A 21101-nucleotide genomic window follows, 5' to 3' on the forward strand; every position below is an offset into this window, starting at 1 on the left:
GACCTAAGGCCTGGCAAGCTCCAGACAGCAGCTGCAGGAGGCCTGTGGGGGGAGGCCCTGGGCTCCCAGTTCTGCAAGGGCCCCCCCCCCCCAGCTGTGCCCCGGTCTTGTGCCTCCCAAGCTGTGTGTGGGTCCTGTGGACCACTCCCAAGCTGTTCCCTGGTCCTGCCGGCCCCTCCCCCAGCTGTGCCCCAGTCCTGCAGGCCCCCCCAGCTCTGCCCTGGTCCTGCAGGCCCCCCCGGCTCTGCCCCCGTCCTGCGGGCCGGGCCCTTCCCCCAGCTCTGCCCCAACCCTGTGCCCTCCTCAGCTGTGCCCTGGTGGCCTCCTCTTCCTGGCCCCGAGAGCCTTCCTGTCCAGTGGGAGAGGCTTACGGGCCCCGCGGCAGGGAATGGGGAATGCCTGTGGGGTGCTGGAACCTCGGGTGGGAAGTATTGGGCGCGGGCAGGCCCCGGGCGCTTTTCTGCGGACGTCTTGGGACCGTGGCATGGGCCTCCGCATCTCCGCAGCCGGTGTTTCTGGCCTGGGTCGCAGAGGACGAGGAGGCCCCAGGGTGAGCAGGGCCTGTCCAGGGCGCTGTCCCTCATGCAGCTGGGGTACGAGGGGCAGGCCTTCCTTCCTGGGGGTCGCGCCAGGTGTGGTCTCACCAACGTCATTCTGGGTTTTGCTGGCAGGACAGAGAAACCTGGAGATGAGCCAAAGGCTGCGCATCCCCGCGCGGCAGGGTGGGCCCGGCCGGACTGAGCGGTAAGCGGGGCCACAGCCTCGACGGCGCCCGGCTCCCCTCGATCTGCCAGGTGACAGGCAGGAGTTCATGGGGCACGATGCCGTCACCGTGAGGCTCCACGGCAAACGTATCTTCCGGGATTCGCCCGCGTGTGCTAGGCTGAGGAGGGAGGCCCGGAGTGGTGGCGCCAGCCCGGGGCCCGGGGGTGCGGCAGGCGGGTGCTACAGGGCGGAGGTGCCAGCACCTCGCTGGTCCTCAGGCCAAGCCGTGGCTTCTTGGGCTGCCGCCTTGCACTTCATCCATCCCGTCCTCCCATACGTGCCACGCGTGCAGTTTCCAGAGCAGCACACTGGACTCCGTGGGGTGCGACCGCCAGCCCCCGCGGGACACACGTTCTGCTCATGTCCCGGTTGCTGCGAGAGCCCAGGGGACCCAAGCACTCAAGGTGGTGCCCAGACCCTCCTGCCCCCGGGGAGCAGAGCGGGCTGCTCAGCAGGCTCTCACCACAACGCGGGCAACAACTGGTAACTTCGGGAGACGAAGCCGTGCCAGTGGCGGCGAGGGTCCCGAGGGGAACAGGCCGTTTGCACGCGTCCCTGGCCAAGCCTCAGGGCTGCGGCAACAGCAGCACGGCAAGGGCGTCTGAGGCCACGACCGCCGGCAGCCAGACGCCCAGGCGAGGTGCGGGGCTCCCGGGAAGCGGCCACAGCAGGAGCCCCAGTCCCCACGCCCGGGACTACGTGCTGCCGGACACCACGGGAATGGCCCTGTCCCCATGCCGCTGCCTGCCGGTGCCCTCGCCTCACCACCTCCCACGCTGCTGCTTGCTGGGGCCCGTTGGGACAGCCGGACGACCATCGGAGGGAGGAGGCTCCGCACAGGACTAAGGAAATGCATAATCGGCCCCGGACGTTGATGGCTTTGTACCTGAGAGTCATTGGCCACTTGCCTGGTCCACTTGTTCAGGCTGATGATCCGTGAATTGCCCAGGTGCCAAGTGTGCGGGGATCGATGAGGTTGTGTGGCTGTCCCCATCCCCTGTAGCCACGTCTGCCTTCCTCAGTATGGTCCTGAACCTGTGAGTACAACCACGGGCCTACACCCTGACATGAGGTGTCGGCTATACCGGTTGCCGTGAGGGAGGATTGGGGGTGCGTTGGCCGACGCCCTCTGACCAGGCTCCCTCTGCTCAAATCTTCTCCGTGTGTGATCACACGGCTCAGGCTACAAGTGACCACAGCCCGCTCAGAGCCAGCTCAGGAGGGAAGCAAAGCCATCCTGAAAGGGCAGCCAGGTGCCTTGGGGACAGCCGGACACGGGCAGACGCAGCCCCAGGATGACCTGCCCCCTTGGAGAGCCCACTGTCCAGAGTAGCTGTTGCTACAGAGTGGAGGCCAGAGCCTCCAGATCCACACAGAAGGGCCCCAAGCACTAGGGGGCCCACATCCAGGGTGGGGTCGGGAGTGCTCCCCAAGGACGGAAGGAGGGCACATTTCCCACCAGCCCACGGCCTGCTTCCTGGCCCTGCATCTGCCACGCTGGCCACCACTGGAGACTTAAGGCCCCTCTGCATCCGACCCAGTGCAAGCCATGGCCGACCTGCCGCTGCCCAGGGAGCCCTCCGCCTCCAGAGCGGGTCAGGGCGCCGCCTACTGTGGCCGCCTCTGTGGTCCCCGTCGTCACAGCCGATACTCAATCACAGACAACTCGATAGTGATCGCTTCTGACGTTTTACTTAAAAGCACTTTAACTTTGCAAACAGCATAGGGAGCGCCCTGCACAACCCTCGGGTTAGCTGTCATGGATGTTTTGCGAGCCTACCTGCCTCCCCCCAACTTCCCACGTAGCTGCATGTTTTATGCGCACATGGGTTTTAGTTGCTGCCAACTAGGGAAAGTCAGCTGCAGCCAAACCGGTCAGCACGCGTCCTGGAAACAAGGCTGTTCCCACCCGTGAGCAGGGGTGCTGCTGTGATGGCCAAGCCGGGCTCCACACCCACTCCCTTGCCTCCCGACGTCCCAACGCCCGCCATAGCATTATTCATCCTGAGACCTGATCAGGGGTCACCCTTGAGTCTGGTGGTTGCATCTCAGTGTGGAGGAGTCCTTGGCCTTCCTTACACTGATTTTCTGCACGATTCAGGCAAGTTGCCTTGCAGAGCCCCACGGTCGCCTGGACACACAGTCCTGGCAACCAGCCCTTTCTCCTGCACCCCGCGTGTCCCGTCCCCTAGAGAGGACATCTGGAGCAGGGCTAAACATTCTGGGCCAGACGAGCATGGACTGCTTTCCCTGCAAGACCACGGGACCAACCAGATCTCTTTCGTGTCCTCATTCGTTCCAAAGCTGGCAAATGGGGGCCACCAAGGAGCGGGCTGCCTGGGGTGAGCGTGCGGTGGGCTCTGAGCACCTGGCGTCCCCCCAGCCTGCTGCTGTCCTGGCTGGGGACCTGTCGCTGTGGGGCAGTCCGCAGGTGTCCCTTGCTCCAATGAGGGTTGGTGGCAGAGTGAGCCCCGGAGGCCTGGCTGCCACTCCTGGAGACCCTCCGACAGCAACAGAGACTCCCGGGCACCCCAGGAACCCCCGCCCCAGGAACGAGGCCCTGCTCAGGGGTCTCTCCTGGTGGGGGGCTCCCGGTGGGGGCGAGCAGAGCCGCAGGGCCCCACCCCAGGGAGCACCGCTGACGGGTGCAGGTTTCCCTCAAAGTCTCCAAGCCAAACTCTTCCAGACTGAAGCTGCGCAGGGCCTGGGAGCCCGAGGTCCTGCCCCCCTGCTCTCAGCCAACCTGCTTTTCCAGTTTCCCTTGTCAGTGACCCGTGGCTGTGGCTAGTGGCCCGCTGCCCCTGGGTCCTCTGTCCCCACCCCCCACCCCCCGCGGAAGTAAGAAGAGCCCGCGGTGGGGCCTGCAAGCCTACCGCCAGTGTGACAGTCCCCAGAGTTCCTCGCGACCAGGAAAGGCTGCTTCTACACAGTGAACACACCCTCATGGCAAGAAGTACACACACGCACACACACATGCACACGCACACAACAGGGCAGCGGGAGCTGCTCACACTGCTGCCAGGAAGGCAAAACGGGGCCATCGCTCTGCAGGACAGCTGGGGAGCTGACAACCCAGCTCCACATGGAAACCGCACCCAGGTGGCGACAGAATCGTCGCCCCAACGTGAATGCAGCAGGGCATCCTCGGCAGGCGGACGGCTGGGCCACGGAGGCCACTGGGCGAGTGCAGGGCAGCGCTGACGGGAAGGAGTGCCGCAAGGACGTGGGGCAGCAACACCGTCCCTCAAAGGGAAAGGAGCCCAGGTCTCTGACTTCTGGAAGTGGTGGGTCCAGGGTTGGGCGCCAGGCAGGCAGGATGTGCGGCAGTGGAAGGCTCTGTGTGACGCGACTACGTGGACACGTGTCACACGTCCGTCCACACCAGACACACGGAGCCCAAGTGTAAACCACAGGCTTTGGGTGACGATGACGTGCCCCATTCTGGGGGGACGTGGATGGTGGGGGTGGGGGCCTGGGGGGAGGCCTCCCTACGCAGCCCCCGCTCTACCGTGTCGTGCCCCTAGAAGTGCTCTAAAAACTATTTAAAGAAATCTGTTAAGGGACACCTGGGTGGCTCAGTGGTTAAGCATCTGCCTTCAGCTCAGGTCATGATCCCAGGGCCCTGGGATCGAGTCCCGCATCGGTCTCCCCATGGGGAGCCTGCTTCTCCCTCTGCCTATGTCTCTGCCTTTCTCTCTGTGTCTCTCATGAATAAATAAATAAAATCTTTAAAAAAAAAAAAGAAAGAAAGAAATCTGTTAAAAAGTGGGCCTTAGGGCAACCGGGTAGCTCAGCGGTCTAGTGCCGCCTTCGGCTCAGGGAGCGACCCTGGGGTCCGGGGATCGAGTCCCGCATCGGGCTCCCTGCAGGGAGCCTGCTTCTCCCTCTGTGTCTCTGCCTCTCTCTGTGTCTCTCATGAATAAATAAATCTGTAAAAAAATTTTTTTTTAAGTGAGCCTTACATATTATTTGTAATTACCAAATCCCATCCTTACCGATTGTCACGGACTCTAAGCAAACAGAACGGCCTACACAGGTGGGAAGCAGGAAGGAGCCCTGGCAGCACACAGAAGTCCAGAAGGACACTCACTAACTCTGGCCCCCACCCTGAGTTGCCCCCAGCCTCCTCGGGGGTCCCCAGCGGGCCAGGACCAGGGCCGAACTTCCCACGACAGTGCACCCACCAGCAGAGGCCGAGACGTGCAGAGCAGCGGAGGGGTGCGGGGGCACGGGGTGGGGGCACGCGGGGGCACCCTTCCGCTCAGCCCGCGGGCTCCCCAGGTCCTGCCCGTTCTCTGAGCCTGTGACTCCCAACCCCACTGCATGTGTGTCACCAGACAGACTTCCAACAAAGTCCTCCATGGCCAAGTCAGCGAGGATGCTGTTGATGGCAAGCCCGGTGTCCGGCTGCCAGGGACACGTGTCTTTAAAACACAAGCCGTGCACTTGCAGTTCTATTTGCTGCAGAAGAGCAGGCAGTGAACGTGTCCCTCACCCCGTCCCTTCCGCACCGATAGCCTGGGGCTGCGGTCTCTGGAGAAGCAAGGGGGCTCGGGGCATGGACCACCCCCCGCCCCCCGCCACACCAGCCACAATCAGGGCCGGGGACATGGAGCCATGGAGAGCAGGACACACGGCTCAGGCAGCAGGGCTCGGGGGACAGGCCAGGACGGAGGATGCACGGGGACCCTGGCCCCCGTCCTGGCTGCCCCTCCAGCTGCACTGCGTGGGGTGTGGTGGCCTTGGGGAGGCCATCCCCGGAGTCTCACACTCAGAGGGACCAGCCCCATCGTGAAATTCTCCCTGGCTTTTGAACAAGACGCTCCACGTCTCCACATACTGGGCTCCAAAATTCATGGAACCAGTCCCAGCTGAGTGAGATGGGCCGGGAGGGCAGCTACCGGGGCTGGGAGCTGAGCCAAGCCTTCAGAAGTGGCCCGGGGCAGGGGGGTGGCCCGGGGTGGGGAGGTGGCCCGGGGCAGGGGGGGTGGCCCAGGGTTGGGGGTGGCCTGGGGTTGGGGGGGTGGCCCAGGGTTGGGGGGGTTGGCCTGGGGCGAGGTGGCCCGTGGTTGGGGGGTTGGCCCGGGGTGGGGGGTGGCCTGGGGTGGGTTGATGGCCCAGGGTGGGGAAGTGGCCCGGGGTGGGAGGTGGCCTGGGCCTTAAGAGTTCGGCACTGTCACCCAGCCAGGGACAGGGCCTGGGTGAATCCCAGCAAGGCCGGGAGAAAGGGAAACGCTTTCCCAGTATTTTTAGAAAGAGCCCTGGGGAGAGCCACACGGGCCAGATTTGGGTTCTGGTCCCTCCTAAACAAAATGCCATTATTCGGACCGGCCGGAGGTGAGGGAGCACCCAATCCTAGAGCAGGAGCAAGGTCAGGGGCTCCCCAGTGGGAACGAGGATGCAGTTAGGGACAGAAGGAGGGGTGCTCACCCAGTGGATGCACAGATGTCCACTGTCCACACAACCCAGCAGCTCAGCTCTCCCCCCTCCCCCCTCCACTCCCCTCCCCCAGCATGTCCCCCCCTTCATTAGCCTGGTTAACTGAGGTATGATTGACATCGGTGTTCAACCCGTGAGCCTGTAGCTAAGTGTGGGCATAATTTTTGTTTGAATCTTTGCCAGAATGGACACCATGGATGATCTTATGGTGATTTGTGTTTCTTTGGTTATCAGGGGACCAAATCCTTTTTTCTGTATTAGTGTGAATTGCGCGTCCCCTGGTTTCCTCTGTTTCTTCTGTAAAAGAGCACTGCAAATACGAGCGGAGCTGCCCTTCCGGCCGTCGTGCCTGAACCTGGTCCATCTCTGTGACATCTTCCCTGGAGCTGGCTTGAAATCGTTCCTGTTGGTCTATGAATCTAGTCCACACCTTCTGGAAGATCATAACAAATAGCACCTCATACTTTACATCTGGTTCTTTTTTTTTTTTAATTTCATTCAGAATTTTAAGGTCATTTAGAGGTTTTACTGACCAAACTTTTTTTTTTCAAAGCAATATTCACACCCAACGTGGGGCTTGAACTCGCAGCCCTGCAATCAAGAGTCCTGTGCTCTAACAATTGAGCCCACTGGGTGCCTCCTGGTTCTTTTTATTTAGTTTTGAAAATCAGAACTCCACATTTAGGACTGTGTGTGAGGTCCACCTTCAGCTTAGGAGACGCATCTATCTCTTGTGGTGGGGAGCTACGGAATTTGCCAAGGGCAAGTACAGCACTGAAAAAAAATTTTTAAATATTCTTAAAGACATAGAGGGGTGCCTGAGTGGCTCAGCAATTGAGCGTCTGCCTTTGGCTAGGAGCGTAACCCCAGGGTCCTGGGATCGAGTCCCGCATTGGGCTCCCTGCATGGAGCCTACTTCTCCCTCTGCCTGTGTCTCTGCCTCTCTCTCCGTGTCTCTCACGAATAAATAAATAAAATCTTTAAAATAAATAAACAAACATTTTTGCAAAAAATTTGCATAGTCCCAAGAATATGGCCTCAACAAGCATAGAACAAAAGTTACGGATCTGAAAAGAGAAGTAAACAAACTAATGGTCATAATAAGATACTCGAATAAACTTTCAGTAATTGATTTTTCATATCAATTTGCTGGAGGAAAACCCCCACCAAAATACAACCTGCTAATAAAGATGACCCAGCGAGCTTTACATTTGTTTTTATATTTATTTATTTATTTATTTATTTATTTATTTATTTATTTATTTATGAGAGATAGAGAGGCAGAGACACAGGCAGAAGGAGAAGCAGGCTCCATGCAGGGAGCCCGACGTGGGACTCGATCCCGGGACTCCAGGATCATGCCCTGGGCCAAAGGCAGATGCTCAACCACTGAGCTACCCAGGCATCCCCTTAAGTTTGTTTTTAAAGAGACACTGGAGGGGCACCTGGGTGGCTCAGTAGGGTGAGTATCTGCCTTCACCTCAGGTTGTGATCCTGGGGTCCCAGGATCGAGTCCCGCATCGTGCTTCCCACAGGGAGCCTGCTTCTCCCTCTGCCTGTGTCTCTGCCTCTCTGTGTGTGTCCTTCATGAATAAATAAATAAAATCTTTAAAAAAGAGAGAGAGAGAGACAGCCAATGGTCTGGACACTGCTGGTTGAGTGGTACATCCCTGGGCCCCTCTGTCCTTCCGTGCCCCAAACACATAGTTCCACTGTCTCTGGCATCCATCGTCCTGGAGGGAAATCTGCTGACCTCGTTCCTCTTCATCTTTGGTCCCCTCTCTCCCTTTGAGTCCTCCCCGTTCCTTTGGTACCTATCAGTGTGACCACCATGTGCCGGGTATAGTTGTTTTGTTTTTTCTTTGTTCATTTCTAATTTTTTAAAGATTTATTTATTTAAGAGAGAGAGAGAGAGAAAGCATGAGCAGGGGAAAGGCAGAGGGAGAGAGAGGATCCTCAAGCAGACTCCCTGCCAAATGGCAGAGCCCAACATGGGGCTCGATTCCAGGACCCTGAGATCACAACCTGAGCCAACACCAAGAGTTGGATGCTCAACTGACTGAGGCCCCAGGTGCCCCTCTTTGTTCATTTTTAAATCTGTTTTGGGGTTTCTGAGCTTCATGGATCCATTTGCTACCTTTTATTAACTTTAGGAAATCCTCATCCATTGTTGATTTAAATTTCTCTCCTCTCCCTTTGCCCTGGTGGGATTCCAACTGCATACAGGTCAGACTAATGATGCATCTCACAGATCTGGAATGCTCTGTTGTTTGATTTCCCGCCATCCTTCCTCACCTTTGTATATCCAATTGAGTCATTTCTACTGCCTTGTCTTTGTCGGCTGGGTATCCCTAAAACAACATGACAGTTTGGGTGGTTTCAACAGCCAGGTGTCCAAGATCAAGCTTCCAGCTGATGTGGTTTCTGGTGTGGCCTCTCTTCCTGACTCACAGATGGCCACCTTGTCACTCAGCCTTTCCTTGGTGTGTGCATGGGGCGAGGGAGGGTGGGCAAACTCTGGGGTGGCTTCTTAGAAGGATACTAGTCTGGGATGCCTGGGTGGCTCAGTGGTTGAGCATCTGCCCTTGGCTCAGGGCATGATCCCAAGGTCCTAGGGTTGAGTCCTGCATCAGGCTCCCTGCAAGGAGTCTGCTTCTCCCTCTGCCTGTGTCTCTGCCTCTCTCTGTGTGTCTCTCATGAATACATACATAAATAATTTTTTTTAAAAAAAGGACACTAGTCTGATGGAATCAGGGCCCCATCCGCACTGGCTCATTTAACCTTAACTATTTCCACAGAGACTTCCTCTCCAAATAGAGTCATGCTGAGGGTAGGGCTTCAACACATGAGTTGTTGAAGAGGGACAGACATCCAGTCCACAAACCTGTCCTCAAAGCCACTGGCTCATCTCTCTGCCGAGTCCAGTCTACTCTATATCCATACAAGAGGCCTTAATCTCCATGTAATCTTTACTTCTAGTTTCATAATTTCCTTTTGCAGTGTCTCCACTCACCTCTTCTTTTTACTTCTATCTTTCTCACGAAATTCCCGCCTCTTCATGCCTGTCATCCACCCTCTGCATCACATCCTGTTGCATACTTAACAGGATTAAACCCCCCCTTTCTATGGCAGGACATCTCTGGGTCTGGTTCTATTGACTGTTGTATCTCTGGATGATAGGCTGTATCATCTTGCTTTTTTGGGTGTCTGTATTAGGGTTCTCCAAAGAGAGCCAGTAAGAGATACACACACCTACAGGAATTAATATAATTAATATAACATAACATAGGGCAGCCCGGGTGGCTCAGCGGTTTAACACTACCTTCAGCCCAGGGTGTCACCCCGGAGACCCAGGATTGAGTCCCATGTTGGACTCCCTGCATGGAGCCTGCTTCTCCCTCTGCCTGTGTCTCTGCCTCTCTGTGTGTGTCTCTCATCAATAAACAAATAAAACCTTTAAAAAATAGTAACATAACAAAGATATTTATCATGAGGAATTAACTCACATGACTGCAGAGGCCGACATATCCCAAGATCTGGAAGGGGAGCCAGAAAGCTGGAGAGCTAGGAGAACTGGTGGTGTGAGTTCCCGTCTGAAGGCAGGAGAGATTGTGACTGGATGCCAGGCATTGCGCATAGGAGAAAAGCAGAGGTCGAAGTCAGTGGTCCCAGAGCCTGGGAGACGGCACGCCCCTCCCTGTGCTGGCTGCCATTCTGGGCTCAGCCCTCATGGCCTGTGGGCAGGCTGCGTCTGGACTTGCTGAGACATTCCTTACATGCTGTTTGCCAGTGGCAGCAGCAGCATCACACCTTCCTTTAGTGGGCCTGGCATCTGTGGGTTCCGGGGTCTGTGGCAGCAGGCCCTGTGCCCTGTGCCTCGGCAGGATGGTCTCCCGAGCTCTCCTCCACCTCCCTGAGCATTGGAGGACCGCTCCTGGCAATCAGCATGCACCGCACCAACCCATGCTGCTTCTCTCATTCCCCCTTGCTCTCAGAACACAGGGAGCCTTGTGTGTCTGGGCCTCCGGGTAGCCCTGGCTCTCTGGTCAAATCCCCAGTGGGGTGCGGTGGCAGGCTTAGCCCGTCTAGTGGGTTCCTGTAGCTCTCCTGGGCCAGCCTGAGGCCCTCACAGGCCCTGCACACCTGGCTCTCAGGTAGCTCCCTGGTCCCCTGATCTGGACTCCAGTTTTCCTCATGAGCGCTCAGCAATGTTTATTGGAAGAGTTGGGGTGTGTGTATGCCACGCGCGTGCCTGGCACTCCTCCCCAGTCTGTACCTGCGAAGAGAACAAGAAAGTAGCCGCAGAACGGGAGGAAGGAGCTGCAAAATCCCATCTCTGATAAAGGATTAATGTCCAGAATGTGGAAAAAACTCCTACAACTATAAAAAAAAGCAAACGATCCACAGAAGAAGCGGGCAGAGGACTTGAACAGATGTACACGATGGCCCACAGCACGAGAGAGGAGGCTCAGCAGTGCTACCCACCAGGACAACACAAAGCAGGGGTACGCAGTGCGCTGCATGCTCACTAGGACGGCTGTCAGAGAGACAAGCAGGAAACAGCAGGTGTCGTGTTGGGGGGAGGGGATTGGACTGTCTCACATGGTGGACTGCGGCCACCGCCCTGGAGACGGTGTGGCAGGTCCTATGAAAATTGAAGTGGAGAACTCCCATGTGACCCCGCGACGCCGCTTCGTGCTGTGAACTCAGAAGAGCCAAGAGCAGGGGCTCGGCTGCGCTCACAGTGCACTTGAGATGGGAGCGCCCCAGTGTCTGTCAATGGATGAAGGGCTGCAGCTCCACAGGCGGGTGGTCGCAGTCACAGAAAGGAAGGATGTTCTTTTTTTTTTTTTTTTTTTTTTTTACTTATTCACGAGAGACAGAGAGAGAGAGAGGCAGAGACACGGACAGGGAGAAGCAGGCTCCACGCAGGGAGCCCGACGACGCGGCACTCCATCCCAGGACCCCAGGATCACGCCCTGGGCCGAAGGCGGCGCTAAACACCCCCCCCCCCCCACCGGGGATCCCCAGGGAAGGTCGTTCGGACCTGCACTCTGCCATGGTTGGCCCCGAGCACACATGCTGAAAGCAGCTCGTCTTGCAGGGACACAGGTCCCACCTGCTGGAGGTGCCCGGGCAGCTGAGGGACGGCAGGAGGGGGGCGGGGGGTGGGCAGGACAGGGAACCGTGCTGGGGGGCGTGGCACAGAGCTTCTGTTCCGGAGACAGGAAAGCTCTGGAGGTGGAAGGTGAGGATGGCACACAGCAGGAACCTGCTCTGTAGGCCTGTGCGGCGTGTTGGGCGGGGCAGGACACCTGTTGCCCTGTGGCTGGCGCCACACTTGGGTTTTCACTCCCAGGACAAGGTGTGGCAGCGAGGGGCACAGCGGCCAGGCCCGGGGACCGGGCACTAGCCCTGCCTCGGCCGGCCGCGCCGTGGCCTCCAGTTTCTCACCCTTGCTGGGCTTCGTCTCCTCTTGGAGGAAACATCAGCATCTACCCCAAAGGGCTGCCGGAGAGTCCCACACTGGCCCTGACCATGCCACCTGGCCCTCCCTAGAACTCTTTTTTTTTTTTTTGAATATTTTATTTATTTATTCATGAGACACAGAGAGAGAGGCAGAGTCACAGACAGAGGAAGAAGCAGGCTCTATGCAGGGACCCACGTGGGACTCGATCCCGGGACCCTAGGATCATGACCTGAGCCCAAGGCAGACAGTCAACCTCCGAGCCACCCAGGTGTCCCTAGAATTCTGAGTTAATTTAGGCCTCTCTCTCCTTTTTGGTTACTGTACCCCGCCCTCCCCTGCCCCCGCCCCACCCCTGTGTCAGGGAAATTCGGCACCAGACACCCCGGCCTCTGGCAATCTGGGCAATCTGGGGATCCTGGCTCCCCTCGGCAGACACCCCCCACAAAGGACTTTTCTGAAGGCTGAGGCAGCAGCAGTGGTCCTCCTGCAGCCCGGCGGGGCGGGTGGGATGCCCCCTGTGCCGCATACTGCTTTCTGGGCTCAGAACGCCCAGTCCCTGTCTGCTGCTGGCCATCTACCCAGAGCACCCCTCTTGCCTCCGTCACTAGCAGAGCACATCACTAGCAGACCAAGCAGCCACCTTCCTGGACTTTGGCACCAAGGGGGACAGCACTGGGTAGCTCCAGGGAAGCTGACAACAGGACTGAGTGGCAGCATCACTCCCAGCCGGTGGTCCTCCTCCTTCTCTCCCCTTCCCTGGACGCTGAGCAGGGCAGTGGCGGGGTGCCATCCTGGGGACGGCAGGAGCCAACCCCGGGGGTGCAGGGCCGTGTGGGTCCTGCGGCTTTTCACGGAGGAAGCTACTTGCATGAGTTTGTTTTATTTTTAACAGCTGATTTTTAATTTATTAAAGTTGTCATCCTACAACATAATTCTTTAGCTTATAAACCATGTTAGCCTTTTTGTGAGCATTAACAGACTTGAACCGGTTCAAATACATCTTCAAACATTTCAATTGCATTTTTAAATGTAATACATTTGGTTTCCTTTTAAAGTACTTATTTGTCCAAAAATAACAAGGAAAACCTCCCCAAGGGGATCCCTGGGTGGCTCAGGGCGTGATCCCGGAGTCCCGGGATCGAGTCCCATGTCGATCGAGTCCCACGTCGGGCTCCCTGCATACAGTCTGCTTCTCCATCTGCCTGTGTCTCTGCCTCTCTCTGTCTCAAATAAATAAATAAATAAAATATGTTTTTTATAAAAGCTGTTTGGGGGCGGGAGTTACTAAAATTGGGCACAAGATCTTTTTTGGGGTGAGGAACCTGTTCTAAAATTAGGTTGCAGCAGGATCTGCTCCGATCTTTAGAAATCACTGGGCTGCAGCTTTATTTTTGTTTTTTAAAAATATTTTATTCAGGGGATCCCTGGGTGGCGCAGCGGTTTAGCGCCTGTCTTTGGCCCAGGGCGCGATCCTGGAGACCTGGGATCGAATCCCACGTCGGGCTCCCGGTGCATGGAGCCTGCTTCTCCCTCTGCCTCTCTCTCTCTCTCTCTCTCTCTCTCTGTGACTATCATAAATAAATAAAAATTAAAAAAAAAATTAAAAAAAAAAAAAATATTTTATTCATGTATTCATGAGACAGTGGTAGGTCTTCTCAGCATCACCTTCCTCTAAACATCCTTGAAGGTGACGCCACCTTGGGTCTGTAAAGGCCTCCTGTTCGGTGGCATCTGCCACCACCAGGCCGCATGCGCACCCCTGTGTCCTCTCCAGGCCACCAGCCCGGGGGCGGGGACGGCAGGGCCCACCCATTATGGCTCCCCTGCCATAGGCCCCGCGGCCAGCTCACAGGGGCTGTGCCTAAGCCGACTCCCATCGGGGCCACCGGTGCGGGGGTCCCTGGCTCGCGGCTGGCGCGCTCCAAACTAGGTGGTAGGCGGCTCTCTGCACCCTAGCGGAGGCCCCTCCGCACCCATGGGGTCGAATGCCGGCCGCCCCGGGGTACAGGAGTCCTGGGGCCGGGACAGGAGCAGCTTGCAGGAGACAGTAAGGCACGAGGCTGGGCGGCTGCCGAGGCCGCCCCAGAGCGAGGGGAAGGGGAGGGCGGTTGAAGCTGTGTGACTGGCAGGTGGGGCCGAGGCAGGCGGACAGCACTAGGTCAGGGAGGAAGGCAGGGCGCCGAAGGCCACCAGCAGCCCGGCCGTGGGGGTGGGAGCTGCCACGAGCCGCCCTCCCGCCCAGCGTGCAAGGCCAGGCTGATCTGAGTGGGGGGTGGGGGGGAAAGGGGGGCCCACGGCTGTCCCAGCAGGGCACAGTCCCAGTCTGGTCAGTGTGGGGGAACCCACTGGCAAGCCCACCAGGGAGACACACCTGCAGCCATGCAGCCAGATCTGGGGGGGCCCTTCCGTTCTGCGCACCTGTGCTGCTGACCCCACTTACACCTTCAGTCAACACGCCTTTACTGAGCTTTGGTTCCGCAGGATCTTCACAGGCGACCAGCTCCAGAGCGCTAGGGAACGTGTCCTGGAAAGGACCCAGCACGGGGTGAGCCTTACTGGTGGAGTGGGGAAGCACCGCCCGGGTCGAGGGAGAGCCCTGCAAATGCAGGGGGCAGTTCGGAGAAGCTCTGCGTAGCAGGACTGTCAGCCCACAGCTGCTGACTTAGGGCCACGGAGCCGCTGCTTTCGTCTGTCCTGTGGGCAACCAAGAACCTGGACAAGTAGTCTAGCGCAGGAGTCACGATTTCCAGTGATTCTGCAAATGACCATTCTGGAAGCCCCTGGGAAAACTGGGGCCCAGAAACGGAAGCAAGAAGGTGCTGCAGAAGGCCAAGCAGGAGCTATAGCTGCGGGAAAGGCTGAGGAGGAGGAGGCGTCCTGGGGAGGGGGAGGAGGAAGAGGCCTGGGGAGGCGGAGGAGGCCTGGGGAAGGGGAGGAGGAGGGGGAAGCCGGGGTAGGAGGAGGAGGAGGCCTGGGGGGGAGGAGGAGGCCTGGGGAAGAGAAGGAGGAGAAGAAGGAGGGGGGGGGGAAGAGGAGGCCTGGGGAGGCGGAGGCAGAACTCTGATGGGCTCACCCACGGCTCAGCCATGAGGAGGACCAGGGCATGGGGGAGGAGGACCAGGGGATGGGGGAGGATCCATGGCCGCTCTGGGGAGCTACAGCTGTGAGGCTGGTCTAGAAGTCTCCAGGTGATCTGAGCCTGGGGAATGGAGGCGGCTAACAGTGCTGGGGTGGGGGGCCGCCACCTGACCAAACCCAGAACTCTGCTGCGGAGCCATCTGAAAGGCTTCGGGGAGGCAGAGCCGGAGGGACCAGGAGTGGAGAGACCAGGAGAGAGAAGCCCAGACTCCAGGGAAGTGGGAGGAGCCGTGGGGCCAGGCGAGCCGAGGGCAGCGTCCAGGAAGGGTGGCCCTGGACAGAGTCCTGGGAAAGTGGACTGTGGAGTCGCCACTGGTCCCAGCAGAAGAAGACGGGAAGCCCACCCTCGTCCCGGGCAAGAGGCACGCACGAGGCCCCTTACCCTCTTCTGAAGTCATCTGTCTTCTTAGGGTTTTCAAGAACCTGTTTTTCCTCCCTAGGTTTGCAGCGGCCCCAGACGCCTGTGGGAGAAGCGTCCGTGTAAAACCACGTCAGGGCACTGTTGATCGCAGTTAGGTTGGCCGCAGTGTGATTCATCCAAACAAGGCAGGAAGGCCCCGCGTTCCCGAGACACTCGGTTAGGAAGTCCCGGTCACGGACAAAGCTGGTTGAGGCTTCCCCGCCGCACTGGCTCCCCCTGCACGTGGGTTCTCCTGCGTGCACGTATCCTACGCCGGTGTGGAAGAAGGCACAAGACCCTGGGCCTGGCTGCCCCACTGACGTTTACCAGGAGGCAGGACTTGGGGTGCCCAGGGGGCTCAACGGCTGAGTATCTACCTTCAGCTCCGGGGGTGCCGGATCGAGTCCCGCATGGGGCTCCCGGAGGGAGCCTGCTCCTCCCTCTGCTGTGTCTCTCATGAATAAATAAAACCTTAGGGGAAAAAAAAAAAAAAAAGGAGGCAGGACTTTACATAGGCGCCAGCGAAGTCACAGGGCCGCTTTCCTTCTGCACTCGCGCACTCATTGCTTTCCTAGGAAGGGTCTCTGAGCTCTGCAAGGCTCAGGGTGGAGGAGGGGGTAGTGTAGACACTGGGAGGCCTGGCGCACTTGGCTTCCAGCAGACGGGTCCACAGAGCTTCAAGGTCACAAGGCACTAGGTGATGGTGGGGGCAGCAGTGTCCAGGTGTGGCCTCGGGAACACCCGGCGCTGGTGACTGAGCAGCTGCTCACAGGGACGAGCGTCACTTTCACTGGTGACAGCGGGGCCTTAAACCCCGCACACATGGCGCCAGGTGCACCGTGGGGACGCACGATGCGCGACGCGGAGCTCATCAGAAGACGTTCCTGGCGGCGCGGATGGAGATCCGGACCTGACCCCCTGGACGGTCCCAGTTCGCCGCACGGCGGGGGGCGCCGACCGGACCGGACCCCGCTCCAAGCTCCGCACGGCGGCTGGGGGCTCCCGGGGCTCGCTCCCACGCCCCCAGGTCGGACGAGGGCGAGAGGGCGCGCCGCGTCCCTGCAGGTACGAGCCTGCCCGGCTCCCGTGTCAACGTCCTCCTCCCTAACAAAATTCAAGCGGACTGTGCAAGATATTTTCGGAAAGTAGGGCATTTTGGAAGCATTTCGTAACCTCCGAGACGGAGGCGGCGGCGCTGGAGGAGGGGGCTATGCCGGCGGTTACCGGGCGCCCCCAGCCACGCGCGGGGTCGCGGGGTCGCAGTCCGGGAGGGGCGCGGGCGACCTTGGCGAGCGGCGCGACCTTGGGGCCTGCGTTCGCCTCAGTTGCCCCCTCTGCGCAATGGGGACACGCCCTGGCCGCGGCGCTGCGTCGGCCCGCCCGCGCCGCAGCTGCCGTCGCCCTCTTCCTGCGGACCCTCGGGCTCCGCCGGCTCGCCTGGCCTCCGTTCCCCCCCCCTCCCCCCCCCCCTCCCCCGTCCGCACCCCACTCCCGACTGGGTCCCGACTGGGTCCCCACGCCGCAGCACCGCGACGGAGCCCGCGGGCGGGAACCAGCCTCCACCGCCAGCGCGCACGCGCGCCCAGGTCCCGCCCCTCCGGCGCCGCCTCCTCTCATAGGCCAGTCCTACCATCACTCCGACCGGCTCGCACTCGCAATTGGCTAGGATCCGGGCGCGCGACCGGGTGTGGGCGGGGCCCGGCCGGCTATAAAAGGGGCCGCGGCGGGGCTCGTGCCGCCTTGCAGACGCCGCCGCCCCGGAGTAGCCGTCGCCGTCCAGCCATGGTCAACCCCACCGTGTTCTTTGACATCGCCGTGGACGGCGAGCCTTTGGGCCGCGTCTCTTTCGAGGTGGGCGGCCGGGCGCGCCGGGCGGGCGGGGGCCGGCGGCCGGGCGTGGGGAGGCTGGCGGGGGGCGGGTGGGCGGCCCTGGCCCGAGGAGCGCGGCGGCGCGGCGCCATTTCCTGAAGAGGGGCCATCTTGGGCGGCCGGGGGCGGCGGGGGAGGGGCGGCGGCGGACAAAGGCGGGGCGGCGGGGGAGGGGCGGCGCCCACGTGCTTGGCCGCGCGCCGGGGTGGGCGACGCCTGCGGGGGGCGGCGGGGCGCGGGCGGCCGGCGGGGGCGCTGCGGATGCGCCCGGCCCCGCCCCGCCCGGCGGAAGCGAGCGGCGCCCCCGCCTCGGCGCCGACGCCGCGGGCCCCGCCCGCCCAACGGTCCCCGGCGGACCTGGCGGCGCACGCGGACGCGCCCCCCCCGCACGTGGCGACCTGCGGCCCCTCCCCGCCGCTCCCGGAGCTGGCGGTGCGCGCGGCTTCCGGGACACGCGGAGCGGGTTCCCGCCGCGGCGGCCTCGTCCCCGCGTGTCGGGGAGTGCGGCGCCTGCCGCCGTGACCGCCCCCCCCCCCCCCGCCCGGGCGGCAGCTGCAGTCGGAGGACGGGGCCCCCGGGAGCCCTCGTTTCGGGGGTTTCTCCGTAGTGCTCGAAGCGCCGAGAAAAGGAGTTTGTGTTTCAGCAGCCGCCCGGGCGCGGCTGTCGGTGTAACGTGTCCGCACGGCGTTAACCCGGCTCTTGTCTTGCAGCTGTTTGCAGACAAAGTTCCAAAGACAGCAGGTTAGTGCCCTCTCTTCCCCTTGAACTTCCCAAGGAACGCCAGTTCTAAAACACGCGCGTGCATCTGAACATACGTGTCTTTTTTTCTCCAAACAGAGAACTTTCGTGCTCTGAGTACTGGAGAGAAGGGATTCGGTTACAAAGGTTCCTGCTTTCACAGGATTATCCCGGGATTTATGTGCCAGGTATGGAATTCACCGGTTCTGATTGGGGTGGGGGCTTGTCATTGGAGGCTGAGCTGGAATATTTCAGCAAGGGTGTGGAAGGGCTGTTTTCTATCGTTTGGGTTCCGTTCAACCCTTTGAGTTGGCCAATAAGTTACATGTTCTCCGACGACGTTGCCAGAAGTGACGGGTCTTGCTCATGCTCACAGGGTGGGGACTTCACGCGTCACAATGGCACTGGAGGCAAGTCCATCTACGGGGAGAAGTTTGATGACGAGAACTTCATCCTGAAGCACACAGGGCCTGGCATCTTGTCCATGGCCAACGCTGGACCCAACACAAACGGTTCCCAGTTTTTCATCTGCACCGCCAAGACTGAGTGGTAAGGGCAGAACATAGCCCAGGGACGCAAAGGCCTTGCACCTTAGTTTCCCTGCTGTGTCCACCTGACATAGCAGGAGGAGGACACAAAGCACTTACAGGTTTAGGTTGTGTGCTGTAGAAGGCAAGGTACTGTAGCTGCCAGACAGGGTGCTCAGCTGAGTGGCATTGTGGGGCACCTGGCTAGCTCAGCGTCAGGGTCGTAAGTTTAAGCCCTACAATGTCTGTACAGCTTACTAACAAAGACTTAAAAGTAAATGCTTGTGAAAATGATACTCTCTTCAGGTGAGGATGGGATTGTTGGGTCTTAAGGGATCTGGTCTATAAGATTGGTGTCTATTCATTTAAGAGAGATTGAGCAGGGAGCCTGACCTGAGACTTGATCCCAGGACCCTGAGATCATGATCTGAGCTGAAGGCAGATGCCCAACCACTGAGCCGCCACCTTAGGAGACAGATTGTTAATTGTCTGTGGCGTTACCGTGTCCTAGCTGGAAGGGTGAGGTGCTTGGTGTCAGGTGGGTGTCAGCTGGGATCAGGTACAAGGTGCTGATTGCTCCTGGCCTCCGGCGGGTGCTAATATTAGAAGTTGCTTGCAGGTTGGACGGCAAGCATGTGGTCTTTGGCAAGGTCAAGGAGGGCATGAACATCGTGGAAGCCATGGAGCGCTTCGGGTCCAGGAATGGCAAGACCAGCAAGAAGATCACCATCGCCGACTGTGGACAGATCTGATGAATCTTAACTCCTGTTTTATCTGAACTTCCAGACCGTTCCTTTAGCTCAGGAGAGCGCCCCTCCACCCCCACCTGCTTGAAATAGCCCAGTCTCCGCACTCTCACTGCAGTTCTGCGGGCTCCGTGGTTCCTTTCCCCAGGTATAGCTGGATTGCAGAGTTCAGTTTATGATGATGAAATAAAATCTAAACCACAGTTGTCTGTCCTTGTTTGGGGGGAGTCAGTCCAGCCTTTCACTCACAGTGGTGGGTTTGTGTTGGTTCCCCTGACCCAGAAGCTCCTGGAGGTATATGGAGTCAGGGAATGAGCAAGCCAAGGCTGGATGGAAGTGGGAGGGTACTAGCTGTGCCAGCACCTTGTTTGAGCCTACATGCGTGGACACTCGTGGGGAGGTGCTGGCTGCTTTTATGGCCTCCTCTACCAGTGGGTGAACTCCATAGGTCTTTGGACCACAATCCTGGATCTGGTTTAACTGGGGCATGTGGAAAAGGTCAGCAGGTGAGCCTAAAGTTGATCTGTTGATGAAAGTGACAGGTCTTGTGCGGATCATCTTGGTCCTGATCCTGCCACCAACAGGAGTTGGGGGCCCTCCCTTCCAGGTCCTTGGAAGCCTGCAGTCTCGCCATCCTGAACCATGGGGTCCAGTTGAGGAGCCCTTGCCCCTTGTGAACTGGGTGCAGGGCCAGGTGTGTGGCTGCAGGGGGCCTGTTAGCGCTTTAGAGGCCCTCAGGTGATTCTGTTCTCTGAGGTGTGAGAACCATGTGTCCCTGGCTGTGTCCCCTTCTTCCATCCTCTGGGTAACCACGCTGTCCTGTACAGCTTGGGACCAGGAGGCTGCCCTTGACTGAGCGGGCCTTGTTCCCTGGGCTATTCACTCCTAGTCCGCGGCTGTGTCTGCTCAGCCCAGGGATTCTGGGCAATGACCCCAACACCATGGGTGCCACCAAGGCAGTAACCAGGGTAGGCCCCTATCAACTCTCCCAGGAGGAATCCCACCAGTGACCAGGACTTGGGTGATGTGTCAGCATGTGACCGGAGCCCTCCCTTGGCCCCGAGGGACTCTCCTGGAGAGCTGGCCGCATGACCAGGACACTTACCTCCCATCTGGGCTGTCTGGGCCCTGGGAGTGCCCGCAGAGAAACATGGCCCAGCCAGAGGTGGGGGTGGTCTCCACGTGCTGAGAACTTGCACACTCTGCGACTGCTTCCTGTGCAGAGTAGGGAGTCGGGGCAGGTTAGCTTGGGGTGTGAGCCCCTGGGGCCTATCTGGTCCGTTCAGGGACTCCTGGTGTCAAGGTGCCGCTCGGTCCAGAGGAGGCTCCCAGACATTAGCCCTCTGCAAAGTCGGGGCAAATCTGTGACGAAGGCCCAGGAGAAGGTGGACACTGCTGCTCCCAGGGGATCCGGTGTGCTTCCTGGAAGGCAGGGCTCACCCAAGGCCTTTATCACACCTCTGAAAATGGGGCACAATGCATAGAATCTGCAGTATCTGGTCCATATTCGGGTTTTCGCCATTGGGCCCAGAATGGGTTTGTTACGGTGGGACTCGCATACGGTTGGAAGGCCTGCCCTTCACTCCCTTCTCTGCCTGGCCCAGACCCTGGCCCCCATCTTGTTCTTGTGTCTCTGGTCTCTCCCCTTTCACTTTTGCCATTAGTGTAAACTTGAGAACTTATTGAGTTTATACACCATAAAATTCACCTTTTCTTTTTAAAGATTTATTTGAGAGCGAGAACACAGGCAGGGGGAGGAGCAGAGGGAGAGGGAGAGGCAAGTGCCCCGCTGAGCGGGAGCCGATGCAGGCTCGTCCTAGGAGCCGGGATCATGCCCTGAGCATAACGACAGCCCCCAGGCGACCCCCACACCCTTCTTTATGTCCTTGGCTCCTGTAGCCCAGGACATCCCAGTCACCTGACACTTGCCCATGTCACTTGCTTCTTCCTCTGGCGCTTGGATTTTCTCTAAACTGGAAGTGAGGCCAAGGATGTTGGACTCAAGCTAG

General features: G+C 59.2%; 1 protein-coding gene and 2 long non-coding RNA genes across 7 annotated transcripts; 2 read left to right on the forward strand and 1 right to left on the reverse strand.

The window, feature by feature from the left end:
- Window positions 1-6293: 6293 nt before the first annotated feature.
- On the reverse strand, window positions 6294-16654 carry LOC140605130 (uncharacterized). 3 transcript variants are annotated; one of them, XR_012007867.1, is made up of 4 exons: window positions 14046-16654; window positions 10348-10480; window positions 9711-9819; window positions 6294-6637 (listed from the first exon to the last, which is right to left on the reverse strand). It is a non-coding gene; the product is annotated as an uncharacterized lncRNA (long non-coding RNA). The 3 variants fall into 3 exon arrangements; XR_012007866.1 differs by lacking the exons at window positions 6294-6637; window positions 9711-9819; window positions 10348-10480 and adding an exon at window positions 12670-12894; XR_012007868.1 differs by lacking the exons at window positions 6294-6637; window positions 9711-9819; window positions 10348-10480 and adding an exon at window positions 12670-12898.
- LOC140605131 (uncharacterized) lies at window positions 13460-15707 on the forward strand. Of its 2 annotated transcripts, none has more exons than XR_012007869.1 (3): window positions 13460-13721; window positions 14156-14219; window positions 15253-15707. It is a non-coding gene; the product is annotated as an uncharacterized lncRNA (long non-coding RNA). The 2 variants fall into 2 exon arrangements; XR_012007870.1 differs by having other exon boundaries at window positions 13471-13726.
- Window positions 16655-16906: 252 nt separating the features above from the next.
- Window positions 16907-19295, forward strand: PPIA (peptidylprolyl isomerase A). Of its 2 annotated transcripts, XM_072777210.1 has the most exons (5): window positions 16907-17063; window positions 17792-17822; window positions 17919-18007; window positions 18196-18368; window positions 18966-19295. In XM_072777210.1, the coding sequence occupies exons 1-5, from the start codon at window positions 16995-16997 to the stop codon at window positions 19096-19098; spliced, it is 495 nt and encodes a 164-aa protein (XP_072633311.1). In that variant the 5' UTR covers window positions 16907-16994; the 3' UTR covers window positions 19099-19295. The 2 variants fall into 2 exon arrangements, with proteins under 2 accessions (XP_072633311.1, XP_072633312.1); XM_072777211.1 differs by lacking the exon at window positions 17792-17822 and having other exon boundaries at window positions 16909-17063.
- The last annotated feature ends 1806 nt before the right edge of the window (window positions 19296-21101 follow it).

This window comes from Canis lupus, chromosome 15 (genome assembly GCF_048164855.1).
Source record: "Canis lupus baileyi chromosome 15, mCanLup2.hap1, whole genome shotgun sequence".
Classification (NCBI taxonomy): Eukaryota; Metazoa; Chordata; class Mammalia; order Carnivora; family Canidae; genus Canis; species Canis lupus.